The 14,001-nt window shown below is 34.9% G+C and overlaps 1 protein-coding gene across 5 annotated transcripts in view; it reads left to right on the top strand.

The window, feature by feature from the left end:
• The window catches only part of PCNX1 (pecanex 1), a 179,071-nt gene that overhangs the window by 85,616 nt on the left and 79,454 nt on the right, over window positions 1–14,001 (top strand). For 3 of the 5 annotated variants that reach the window (XM_060095918.1, XM_060095916.1, XM_060095915.1), the window contains 4 exons: window positions 894–984; window positions 2,496–2,553; window positions 4,345–4,562; window positions 9,988–10,141. In XM_060095918.1, the coding sequence (XP_059951901.1) occupies window positions 894–984; window positions 2,496–2,553; window positions 4,345–4,562; window positions 9,988–10,141 (521 nt within the window). The remainder of the gene's footprint in view (window positions 1–893; window positions 985–2,495; window positions 2,554–4,344; window positions 4,563–9,987; window positions 10,142–14,001) is intronic. The other 2 variants (XM_060095917.1, XM_060095919.1) reach the window with 1 other exon arrangement.

Genomic DNA, 14,001 nt, shown 5'->3' with positions numbered 1-14,001 from the left:
CAGTCTGGACTAGATCCAAACAGTTGCAGTTATATACCTCATCTTATTGTCCTACTAGAAATTTATATTCATTTATTTATGCTCCCTACCCACCATTGATATGGCTTGCCATAGATCTTCAAAGTACAGCATGCATTTCAGACAGTATTCAGGTTTCTAAAATTCCATTATCAGAAATCATTTTACGTTATACAGTTCGTTTTAAGAGAGTTTTTTTTTCAAACCTATATTCTTTGCAACCAATAAAATTTCTAAGCCTTTTATCAGTTCTGTAGATACTTGGCTACAGCAAATGGTGTTCCTGAATTCTTTCATAGAGTTCTTGTAGAATCATACAACTATTAATATTCATTGAATACTGTAGTTTGTCACCAACATTATTATACTTCATTCATTGAACTTCCTTAGATCCATTTTGATACTTTTCATTTCTTCTTAAAAGTAAAACAAAACCAAAAAACTCTGAAGGTAATCACATAAATTTGTTGTCTTGCAGTTTGAGCTATCTTAAAACTTAAGCAGCCCTCCAAATGGCTACTCACCACTTGTAAGTAGTGGTCAGGTGACCTTTAAACAACATTCAGTTTGTTTGTATTATAATTTGAATTGAGAATGTGCTGGGAGGAGAAAAGAGAAGGAGACTGCTATTACAAGCTGACTTAAATCACTTTTAACACCTGATTATGTATGTTGACATTTTGCCACACTGTTTAGCACTCCTTTTCAATTCACATCATGCTGAATTACATGTAGATCATTGTTTTTTAAATATTTTGGGAAAAGAAGGTTATAGTACATTTTCTTAGATTGTAACAAGCTTAAAATTAGTGTTTCATGAAGGAAAATTTCTGAGTATTCTAATGGCTTTTTTAAAAAAATCATTTATTTGCTAGGTAAGTTCTCTTCTACGCTTTATGAGACTGGTGGCTGTGATATGTCACTTGTGAATTTTGAACCAGCAGCAAGAAGAGCATCCAATATCTGGTATGTGTGAAGTCATATTAGGGGAGCGTATATACTTGCATATGTTTGCCGTTTTTAAAGTTTGTAAACATTGAGACAGAAAAGTTATTTTGAAAACATTTGTTTATATTGGGTTAAATAAATGGTCATTATGCATTTGTCGCCAAAGAATTAAAGTAGAATTTTTTGCTGTGGAAAAAAAGAAAGCTGTTATTCTTAAAACAAAAGCTATTATGTATTTTTAAAAAATTAAGTAAACATTTCCTGTAGATCTTACCATGAGACAGCAGTTTCCTGCACTTTCAAATTTAACTATGTATGTATATCGCATGATGGAAAGAACTGATTAGAAAAATATGTACACAGCTAAGTTCAAACCCATCGATTCCTTTCTTTGTGTAATTTCAAATTTTTATTTCTGTGTGAGGGTTTTGGTCAAGTGTCTTTTTAAATGATTATCTTTTATTTTGTTTTAAAATGTGTTTACCAGCTGTAAGAAGTAGGAATTTCTTAAAATGTGGGTAATATGTTGCATTTAGTTTCTTTTCTCTCCTTCCCTCAGGAAGGAATTATGTAAGATAACAGAGAAGTTAGGAGGAAAGCAAATAAGAAATAGAAATCTTGATCGTATAACATAATCAATTAGAGTTTAGAATGTGTTCAATTTTTTTTCTGAAATGTTAATCTTACTCATCTATTCAAATTGCTGCATTGAAATTCATTGTTGATTGATTAGCTCACTTTTTTTCCACAAGAGTCATTTGATTCTTATTTTAGGACTTCCATTTAATAGTGGGACACACCTATTTATATGTTACATATCTATGGGCAGTTAGTTTTTTCAGTTTTATGGGTCTCTTTAAAGCAATAGGGTCTTGTGATCACTTAGCTTAGCATGCTGAAAAGATAGAACATTTCAGAAACTGTTCTCTTTAATAAAGCTCCTTTAGTCCAGTTTCAGAATTCACCCCCTCAAAAATGATTGGAGTGTTCAGATGATTTTGTAACAGTGGAAGCAATAGGAGGATGGAGCAATGGGAACACTTTATTATGTTTAATATAATTCAAGATAAGAACAATTCCTTACACCATAAATGTGGTAAGGTCTTAAGTTTTGAAATCTAAATTTGACTGAACTGTGGAAACTGAATTGTCACGTCCTAGACTATTATATCATAGGTTAAATTTATTATGGCTCCTGGCAATATGTTAATTGCTTTCTTAAACAATTTTCACAAGAACTTTGTCATAGAGGTACTTTTATCCTATGTTACCAATGAGGAAACTGAGGTATAAAAAGGTTAGATAACTTGTCCAAGATCTCATTCAGTTGATGAGGAGATTTGAATATAGATACTTTGACCCAGAGGCTATGCTCCTAATCACAACTCTAGGAAAATTCGATTTTGTACTTTGAAGTTTACATGGAAAAGTAGACAGTGTAAGTATCATGTAATTGTTAATAGACTTATTTTTCTTTCTACTACTTGACAAGCTGTTTATTCCCTAAAGTCTTCTTCATTTTTCTTTAGTGACACGGATTCACATGTATCCAGTTCTACCTCAGTTCGATTTTATCCACATGATGTGGTAGGTTTTCCTTTATTTTTATAAAATGCTGTATTTTCAGATTAAGTAGCTGTACAAATCAGAAAATTGATGAGGTTACAAAATATCAGTTTTGTTGAAAACTGGCAAAATCACCTTTGCTGTCCCATAGTGGATCTCTTCTCATAAGTCCTTTGTTAAGAAGCAAACAAGCGTAAAGCACCATGAAGTTTAATTAGCTATTTATGAATCAGTAACTATACTTTTGAGGGTACATAGAGGTCTGTTTACTCACCAGTGTCATAATCTGGTTGTGCCATTTTTAACTGCCATTTTAAAACTTCACTTTGAACATTATGATTTTGGTACATAGCTAACTGATTTGGTACTTATCTACTAACTGTTGGTTAACTATTAGTTATTCATATACCAGTGTGTGTGCTTAGTGATGTTACCGCTGTATAAAAAAATGCCATATGAGATGCAGTGGGTATATTTTAAAAAGATAACACTGCCTTTGTGTGATGTATATCAAAATATATATATTGAGGTTAGAAAAGATAGAACAGTTGAAATCCTTATAAGCAATATTTAAGAGATACAAGGTACATGTAGATAAATTTAGTGCCAAAGAGATTAATTATTAGCGGCTTCCTGAAGATGATGAGTTGTGAGCAGGGTTTTAAAACCATAGATGTGAATTGGCACAGAACAGTAGCTTTCAACATTTGGCAATGTCTGGAAATATTTTTGCTTGTTACAATCAGGGGGATGCTGTAGGTATCTAGTGGGTGGAAGCCAGGGATGCTGTAAAACATTCTACAGTGGAAAGCATAGCCCCCACCCAAAGAATTATCTGGCTTGAAAGTACCTGTAGTGCCAAGATTGAGAAACCCTGGCATAGAGGATATGGGAGAAAAAGTGTTTGGGGAGATATTTGTCAATGCTTAGAGACAGAAATGGCTGTTATATAAGAAACATATTTTCTTGACTTTACCCCACCCCTGTGTAGGAAAAATAAAGACTGTTCCTACTCTTCTGCTGCAGTGTATTCCTGGAAACTCCACAGGAAAGCAGAAATGGGGAAATGATTACAGTGATCCCTTGGTATCCGCAGGGGATTGCTTCCAGGACCCTGTGCGGATACCAAAATCTATGTTTGCTCAAGTCCTTTATATAAAATGGCATAGTAGTATTTTCCACTGTTAAATGGTATGAGAGCCTTGAGACAGCAAAATGCTGGCTAGTGCTATGCTAAATTCAGTAAACTTTGGATTCTTTCAGAGGAAGGGGAAACTGGTGAATGGATGAGTTGAAGCTGAAAGAAATGTAATGTGGTACTATCCTGTATAGCCTCAGATGAGCAGCCTGCCAAAACAAAAATAAAGGAGTGTGGGAGGGATTTGAAAACAGCAGTAAGAGTGATAAGAGACTGTACGAAGAATTGAGATTTGAAGGCATTGAATCCAATGCAGAGGAGCTTAGATTTGACACAGTAGTGAGGTTCATAGCTTAATGAGAGAAGAGAAGGGATAGGGAGAAGGGAAGCCGCTAATGATTCCCTGTTGGTGATTTTAATGGATTCACTAGCTATACAATCATAAAATACTAAAATTTCAAATACTTCCTAGAAAAATCTTTCCAAAAGGCCTTTGTTGTAGTTCACTTCCTTTTGTCACCTTCTGTAGTTTCTAACAATCATAAAATATCCACAAGAGTGGACTAGTGTAGAGAATTAAGGAGGTTTAGATAATTTGCAAGCTGATTGCATAGCCCTTGAAGCATGACTTGATTAAAGATATTTTAAGCCTTTCAATGCTGATTTTCTTTTAGCTCTCTCTTCCACAGATTCGATTGAACAGACTATTGACCATCGATACAGATTTGTTGGAGCAACAAGACATTGACCTAAGCCCTGATTTGGCAGCTACTTATGGTCCAACAGAAGAAGCTGCCCAAAAAGTTAAACACTATTATCGCTTTTGGATCCTGCCCCAGCTGTGGATCGGTATTAACTTTGACAGACTCACACTTTTGGCCCTGTTTGATAGGTGAGAATATAGTGTGATATTAAAGATATACGCAGATTTTATTTTTAAATTGAAATGTATTAAATTACCCATTGAGTATTTGACTTGGTTTCCATGTTGGAAGGTGTTTTCTATTTTGGTTCTCTTGAGATAAAATTTAAGTTAGTAAGGCTCCCAAACATTGACTCTCCTGAATCCATTAAAAGCTTTTTTGTGGAAATTTTAATATGTTTATTTTAAAAATTGTTTTTATCATTAAGAATCATACAACTGTACTTAAAAGCCAGAGAATTTGAGGTGTTAATGACCATAAGGTTATATGTAATATGACTCGAACTATAAAAGGTATAATAGTAAACAGTATTAGTCAATTATGAAGTTGGTGACTAACTGCTGCTTCTAGTTGACATGGAGTAACAAAGACTGGGTTTACTCTTCTACGTAAAACAATGAAAAACAGATAAAATGCATGAAACAGTGGTTTTCAAGACACTGGAAATAAGACAGAAAAGGACCGTGATTCCTGAGAGATGGGAAGCAAATTATGTGAGCCCACCTTACTGCCTTAAGAGAGTCCCCAGGCTGTGGTACTGAAGTAGAGTCCAGCAGACTTCCTGAGTTGAGGAGATGGAGCTCAGAGTCCAGGGAGACTAGAGCAGCTCAAGTCTGTAGGATAGAACATCAGAGAGAGGATTGCTGCTCAGAGAGAGAACCTCAGAGATTTTTAGTGGGTCTCCTCAACTCTTCAGCAGAGTATTGGTAAGAGAATGTATAGGAGGAAGACAGGGTCAGAATGATGTGAAAGAAACAGGAACAGTGCCTGGCACACAGGGCTGGGGATAGTGCCTATCCCCACCCACCATAATTCATACTTTATGATGCATTGTGTAGGGTACTCAGGAAAGTCTTGCCTTAGAAGTGGGGAGTAATTAGCCCTAGCATGAGCACTGCTCCAGACCCACCTAGCAAGCCATAAAAGCAAGACCTGAAAGGATCAAACTGTTTCCAAGTAGCATAACAAAGCTCAACAAGATTTATAGAAATCCAGAAATTCTCACCACATAAAAAGTTAAGATTCACAATATCTGGCATCCAATCGGAGATTACCAAGCATACAAAGAAATGACAAAATGTGATTTATAATGAGGGAAGTAAGGAAACCAACCTGTAACTGTCACTGATATTAGAATTAGCAGTCAAAGACATTAAACAGTTATAAATGTACTTTGCATGTTAATAAAAATTAAGTAGAGATATGGAAGGTATGAAAAAAAAGACCCAAGTCACACTTAGAGATGGAAACTAAAATGTCTGAGATGAAAAATACAATGGATGAGATTAATGGTAGATTAGACATTACAGAAGAAAATATAAGTGAAGTTGACAGCATGGCAGTAGAAACTAAAAAATGAAACAAAGAAAAAAGAATCATTCTCCTACTCCCATCCCCCAATGAAAAGACTATACAAAATGAAAGTAAGCCAAGGGAGACAGGAAGAGAGAAAAAATTTTGAGGAAGTAATGGTGGAAAACTTTCAAAATTTGATGAAAACTACAAATGTACACATTGAAGAATCTTCATGAACCTCAAGTACAAGAAACATGAAAAAAACTATACCAAGGCACATAATTGCTCAAATCAGTGATAAAATCTTAAAAACTGCAAGAGAAAAAAAGATGTAGTTTGTACAGAGGAACAAGAATAAGGAAGACATCAGATTTATTGTTGGAAAAAATACAAATGAGATGATGGAGCATCATTTTTAAAATATTGAAAGGAGAGAAAAACTCAACCTGGAATTCTATAGCCAACAAAACTGCAAAAACCAAGATGAAATAAAGACATTTTTGGACTAGGAAAAACTGAAAGAATTTTTTTCAAGCAGACCCGCACTACAAAATATATTACAGGATGTCTTTCAGGCAGAAGGATAATAATACCAACTGGAAATATGGACCTACCCAAAGAAATAAAAGATCACTGTAAATGGTAAGTAACTACATTAATAAATATATAAAAATTTTTCTTACTGATTAAATCTCTTTGAGACATAATTGGATGTTTAAACAAAAATAATAATGATGTATGATTTATAAGATAAGTAAAAGTAAAATTCATGACAATAATAGCATAAACGCCAGGAAGGGGCATATAAGAGTATACTACTATAAGTTTCTTATACTGTATATGAATTAAATATAAGTTGCTTATACTGTATGTATACTTATACTACATCACTTGAAGTAGACTGTCATAAAATGTATACTAAAGCAACTACTAAAATAACAAAAGAAAGTTATAACTAGTAAGTTAAAAAAATAAAGGAGATAAAATAGATTCATAAAAATTACTCTCTTAATCTAAAATAAAGCAGAAAAGGAAAGAGATCAAAAAACAGATTGACAGAAGATAAATGACAGGATGATAGTTGGAAAAGTCAGAAATTGTCAAATTGGAGAAAAAAAACAAGACTCAATTCTTTGCTGCCTACAAGAAATGCACTCTAAATATAAAAACAGAAAAGATATACCATGCTAACACTAATCACAGTAAAGCTAGAGTGGCTGAATTAATGTCAGACAAAGTAGATTCCAAAGCAAAGAATATTACCAAGGTATAAGGAGGTCATTTTATAATGATAAGTGGTCAATTAATGCATAGGATTTAACCATCCTAAATGTTTTTACATCTCAAACAGTGCTTTGAAGGAAAAGCTGGTAGAAATAGGAGAAATGGATAAATTCACAATTATAGTTGAATTCAACACACCTCTCTCAATAATTGATAGAACAAGTATGTAGAAAATCAACAAAGATATAATTGTCAGCCAACCTAAGTTGATTGACATTTATGGAACACTCCACTCATAACCACAGAATACACATTCTTTTATGTGCACACAGAACATTTACCAAGATAGACCATATTCTGGGCCATAATATAAGGATCAAATTTAGAAGGATTTGAGTCCTATATAGTGTGTTCCCTGACCACGGAGTTAATTATAAATCAGTAACAAAAGAACCTTGGAAAATCCCTAAATATTTGAAAGCTAAATACATCTAAATAACTCATACATCAAAGGACACATCAAGAGGGAGATTAGAAAATATTTTGAACTAAATAAAAATGAAACACAAACAGAATTTTTGTGATGCCACTAACACAGTACTTAGAAGAATTTATAGCACTGAATAAGAAGAAAAGTCAATTCAGTGACTTCACCTTCCCCCTTAGGAAACTAGAAAAAGAAGATCACATTAAGCCTAAGAAAGCAGAAGAAAGAAAATCATAAAGAACCAAGCAGAAATCAGAAGATTTCTGATTTCAGAAACACAGAAGACAGTAGAGAAAAATAAAGGGAACCAAAAAGCTCAATTAAAGTAATATACTTTAGCCAGGCTGATCAGGACAAAAAAAAAAGTTACAAATTACCAATATCAGGAATGTGAGCTAGGATATCACTACAGATTCTACAGGTAATAAATGGATAATAAAATATTATGAGCAGCTGTATGTAAATAAATTGGACAGTGGACAAATTTCTTGAGAGATAAAAACTATCAAAGTTCTGAAAGAAATACAATATCTTAATGTTCCTATATCTATTAAATAAATGGGCATTGTAGTTAAACACCTTCCCATAAAGAAAATTCCAGGCCTAGATAGTGCCAAAATAATATCCCAGATCAGTGAAGTGGAGAAAGGATAAGCTTTTCAACAAGTGGTGCTAGAAACATTGGATTTCCATATGCAAAAAAAAAAAGAGAAAAATAAAGAATTTGTATTATTACCTTGCATCATATTACAAAAATTAACTCAGAGTGGATCATAGGCCTAAATGTGAAATCTAAAACATAAAATTCAGAAAAAAGCAAAACGTAGGAGAAAAGATTTGTGACCTTGGGTTAGGCAAAATTGCACAGATGTGACATCAAAAACAGATCAATGAAAAGACAAATTGATAAATTGGAATCATCAAGATTAAAAACTTAACAAAAGCCGAAGGGAGAGTACGTGTTCAGTGACAAGCAACATGGACAGAATATAGTGTAACAGGGCCGACAGGGATCATTGGATTCGGCAAATCGGGAATTCCACAACTGCCATATAAGAACAAGTGAAAATACCAGTGTTTCATTTATTGATTTGAAATTACTATTGAACTTGTTTTAATCTGGGAGAACTATCAAGTGAAATAGTACAGAGATGTTTGTGAATTTTATTTTTTAGGTCAATTGATTTTAAATTGGGCATTGATGTAATATAAAGAAATAAACATCTTTTTATGATTATGAAAGCAATTCTTTATTAAATATGTAGAAAGATTTTAAGACAGAGGCCAGCCAAAATCCTTCCACCCAGAGAGAACCATTATTAGTAGTACCAAATTGATATATTGTCTTTTTAAACCTGTATATGTATGTCTCTTAAGTAATAGAACTTGTATCTTCGTATACAGTTTTGTGTCCTCCTTTCTTTGTATAGCCAATGTACTGAGCATGTTCCTGTGTCAGTAAATATTCTTTAAAATCAAGAGTTTTAGCACATACTTAACATTTTTTGAATAAAATTTCCCCAAGAAGTAAGATAGATTCTTATTTTTTGGCATGATTTATAAAAGTCATCTTCAGGGACTTCCTTGGCAGTCCAATGGTTAAGACTCCACTCTTCCAATGCAGGGGGTGCAGGTTTGATCTCTGGTCGGAGAACTAAGATCCCATATGCTGTGCAGTGCGGCCAAAAAATAAAATAAATTTTAAAAAAATTATCTTCATTTTGCTGTATGTAGTATGTTGAACATCATACTGCTTCTTTTACAGTGTCAGTTTAGTAAAATATAGAATTGTCTCAGTAACTTTGATAGAGGCAGCATTGATGGTCTGTCACTGCCTTCATTCTCAACATATGTAAGAGCCTGTGTTTAAGTAATTTTAGTAAGATTTCTGATTATTTCAGATGATTTAGACATGGGAAATGAAACCACTTGGTATCAAAATTTGCTTACAAACTTTGTCATATAAATGTTTTCAATTTAATTTTCTAGAAATTCTTTTGAGATTTTGTTTTTCAAACTTGTTTCTTTGTATATTTCCTTTATTTGCCATTCAGGTTGTTTAGTTATTTGGCAACAAACTTGACAGAGAAGCAGATGATAAGAAAAGCAAAGTTATAACATAGAAATTGAAATTGTATTATGTATTATAATAAGAACCTCACAATCCACTATAGCATGCTTTATTTGCACATAAGAATGTGTGCCAGTTTTCCACCTAAACTGAACATACTTTTTCCATATGATCCAAAACCTTGTTCAAACCCAGTACTAAAAAAAAATATCTTAACAAGCATAGTATGAACTTCATATTGATGTCTTCCCTTTTTGCATTCTGATTAATTTCTTGTATTGATGATATACTTACTCATAAATTTTTCTGTCTACAGAAATCGTGAGATCCTGGAAAATGTATTAGCTGTCATCTTGGCTATTCTTGTGGCTTTTTTGGGATCTATTCTTCTCATACAAGGCTTCTTCAGAGATATCTGGGTCTTCCAGTTCTGCCTGGTGATAGCCAGCTGTCAATATTCACTACTTAAGGTACCAGCATCTCCCTTCTCTTCAGACTTTGGCATCATAGTTATGTTAAAAAGTAGAAGGTTTTCTATCATTCATTGAATTATAGTAAGAATATAATTTTTAGATTTATTTTCCTTGGATGTTTACATTAAGACTGGGAAAGGAACAAAAGGGACATATAAACTTTAAAAAATAATGACATGTGAATGAAGCTTCCTAAAAACTTTTTTTGTATTAAAATAAAAAAATAAGGGCTTCCCTGGTGGCGTGGTGGTTGGGAGTCCGCCTGCCGATGCAGGGGACACTGGTTCGTGCCCCGGTCTGGGAGGATCCCACATGCCGCGGAGCGGCTGGGCCCATGAGCCATGGTCGCTGAGCCTGCGTGTCCGGAGCCTGTGCTCCGCAACGGAAGAGGCCACAACAGTGAGAGGCCCGCGTACCGCAAAATAAATAAATAAATAAATAAATAAATAAATAAAAATAAAAAAATAAGAATTCGAGTTCTTTTTTTCTCTCTCTCTTTTCCTTTTCTTTTTTTTTTTTTTTTTGGCCATGCCACATGGCTTGCGGGATCTTAGTTCCCCAACCCCCTGGCAATGAAAGTGCCAGGTCCTAACCACTGAACCACTAGGGAATTAACAAGAATTCGAGTTCTTGAAATTCATTTTCTTTTAATTTATCAACGTTAACTGTCCTACTCTCATATTTTAAGTCTTCTATTATGTAGGTGAAATTTATAAAGATCCATCATTGGTAGAATGATGTCAAAACTAGCATATACATTCTTTGTGGACACAGAGAGCAGAAGATCAGTGTCCCTTTGCTTTTGTCTAAATAGTGGTTCTAAAATACCAAATGTTATCAATTTTAAGCTTTCCATAAATGGGAGAATCAAATACCAAATTTTTCACTTTGCATTGCCACATCAGTGTGCACTGGTAATATGGACTGTTTTCTTTCCTTTCTTAGCCAGTACTGGTTATTTGCCTGATACATACTAACATGCAGAACCCTCTCCCATCCTGAAAACTATTTATTTAGTTCTGTTTATACCATCAGCTATCCTTTCTTTTTCTCTCTCCATTTATAGACATCTGGAGTAAACCATCTTTATCAACTGCTCCATTTCTTCAAGATCCATCCATACTCTTTTCCTCGTTACAGTATTGAAATTACAGTCTTTGTGGGCTAATAATCTCTAATTGCCAAATCTATGTTCTTAGTCTTCATTCTCTGTGAGTGCTACATCATTTAAATACCTGTGAATACTGTCTTCTATTTTTATGTTTTCCTCATTGACGATCTGTTACTTTACACTACCCTCATGATTATGCTATTTTGCAGGTAACTTTATTTTCCTTTGTTGATGCCTCTTTGTTCTTTTGACTACCTCTTAATTTACAAGAACTCTCTAGGGTTTTATTTGGCCCTCTTTTCAGTTTGTAATTCCTTGCCAGTGAAGTCATCCTCTTTTATTACTTTGTTGCCCCTGTATATGAATTATGTCCAGGTTTATGTCTCACAGGCTTCACCTTTCTTGTAAACTTTAGTCCTATATATCTAACAGGCAGCTGGGCACATTCTGAAAATGGCATATCATCATCTTCTGATATTTTCCTTTCCCAGTTCCTTTTCTTTTTCTTTTTTTTAACACCTTTTTTGGAGTATAATTCCTTTACAGTGTTGTGTTAGTTTCTGCTGTATAACAAAGTGAATCAGCTATACACATACGTATATACCCTTCCTCTTGTGTCTCCCTCCCACCCTCCTTATGCCACCCCTCTAGGTGGTCACAAAGCACTGAGCTGATCTCCCTGTGCCATGCAGCTGCTTCCCACTAGCTATCTATTTTACGTTTGGTAGTGTATATATGTCCATGCCACTCTCTCACTTCGTCCCAGCTTACCCTTCCCCCTCCCCGTGTCCTCAAGTCCATTCTCTACATCTGCGTCTTTATTGCTGTCCTGCCCCTAGGTTCTTCAGAACCTTTTTTTTTTTTTTTACATTCCATGTATACGTGTTAGCATATGGTATTTGTTTTTCTCTTTCTGACTTACTTCACTCTGTATGACAGACTCTAGGTCCATCCACCTCACTACAAATAACTCAATTTCGTTTCTTTTTATGGCTGAGTAATATTCCATTGTATATATGTACAACATCTTCTTTATCCATTCATCTGTTGATAAACACTTAGGTTGCTTCCATGTCCTGGCTACTGCAAATAGTGCTGCAATGAACATTGTGGTACCTGACTCTTTTTGAATTATGGTTTGCTCAGGGTATATGCCCAGTAGTAGGATTGCTGGGTCATATGGTAGTTCTATTTTTAGTTTTTTAAGGAACCTCCATACTGTTCTCCATAGTGGCTGTATCAATTTACATTCCCACCAACAGTGCAGGAGGGTTCCCTTTTTTCCACACCCTCTCCAGCATTTATTGTTTGTAGATTTTTTTTTTTTTTTTTTTTTTTCCTTTTTGCGTTATGTGGGCCTCTCACTGTTGTGGCCTCTCCCGTTGCAGAGCACAGGCTCCGGATGCGCAGGCCCAGCGGCCATGGCTCACGGGCCCAGCCGCTCCGCGGCATATGGGATCTTCCCAGACCGGGGCACGAACCCGTATCCCCTGCATCGGCAGGCGGACTCTCAACCACTGCGCCACCAGGGAGGCCCCTGTTTGTAGATTTTTTGATGTTGGCCGTTCTGACTGGTGTGAGGTGATAACCTCATTGTAGTTTTGATTTGCATTTCTCTAATGATTAGTGATGGTGAGCATCCTTTCATGTGTTTGTTGGCAGTCTGTATATCTTCTTTGGAGAAATGTCTATTTAGGTCTTCTGCCCATTTTTGGATTGCATTGTTTGTTTTTATGATATTGAGCTGCATGAGCTGCTTGTAAATTTTGGAGATTAATCCTTTGTCAGTTGCTTCATTTGCAAATATTTTCTCCCATTCTGAAGGTTGTCTTTTCATCTTGTTTACGGTTTCCTTTGTTGTGCAAAAGCTTTGAAGTTTCATTAGGTCCCATTTGTTTATTTTTGTTTTTATTTCCATTTCTCTAGGAGATGGGTCAAAAAGGATCTTGCTGTGATTTATGTCATAGAGTGTTCTGCCTATGTTTTCCTCTAAGGGTTTTATGGTGTTGGGCCTTACATTTAGGTCTTTAATCCATTTTGAGTTTATTTTTGTGTATGGTTTTAGGAAGTGTTCTAATTTCATTCTTTTACATGTAGCTGTCCACTTTTCTCAGCACCACTTACTGAAGAAGCTGTCTTTTCTCCATTGTATACTCTTGCCTCCTTTATCAAAGATAAGGTGACAATATGTACGTGGGTTTATCTCCGGGCTTTCTATCCTGTTCCATTGATCTATATTTCTGTTTTTGTGCCAGTAACATACTGTCTTGATTACTGTACCTTTGTAGTATAGTCCGAAGTCTGGGAGCCTGATTCCTCCAGCTCCATTTTTCTTTCTCAAGATTGTTTTGGCTATTCAGAGTCTTTTGTGTTTCCATACAAATTGTGAAATTTTTTTGTTCTAGTCCTGTGAAAATGACATTGGTAGTTTGATAGGGATTGCACTGAATCTGTAGATTGCTTTGGGTAGTATAGTCATTTTCACAATGTTGATTCTTCCAATCCAGGAACATAGTATATCTCTCCATCTGTTTGAATTGTCTTTCCTTTCTTTCATCAGTGTTTTACAGTTTTCTGAGTACAAGTCTTTCGCCTCCTTAGGTAGGTTTCTTCCTAGGTATTTTATTCTTGTTATTGCAGTGGTAAATGGGAGTGTTTCCTTAATTTCTCTTTCAGATTTTTCATAATTAATGTATAGGAATGCAAGAGGTTTCTGTGCATTACTTTTGTATCCTGCTACTCTACC

This window comes from Mesoplodon densirostris, chromosome 4 (genome assembly GCF_025265405.1).
Source record: "Mesoplodon densirostris isolate mMesDen1 chromosome 4, mMesDen1 primary haplotype, whole genome shotgun sequence".
NCBI classification, from domain to species: domain Eukaryota; kingdom Metazoa; phylum Chordata; class Mammalia; order Artiodactyla; family Ziphiidae; genus Mesoplodon; species Mesoplodon densirostris.
Note: the sequence above shows the minus strand (reverse complement) of the source record. Positions and strands in the feature narration are given on the sequence as shown.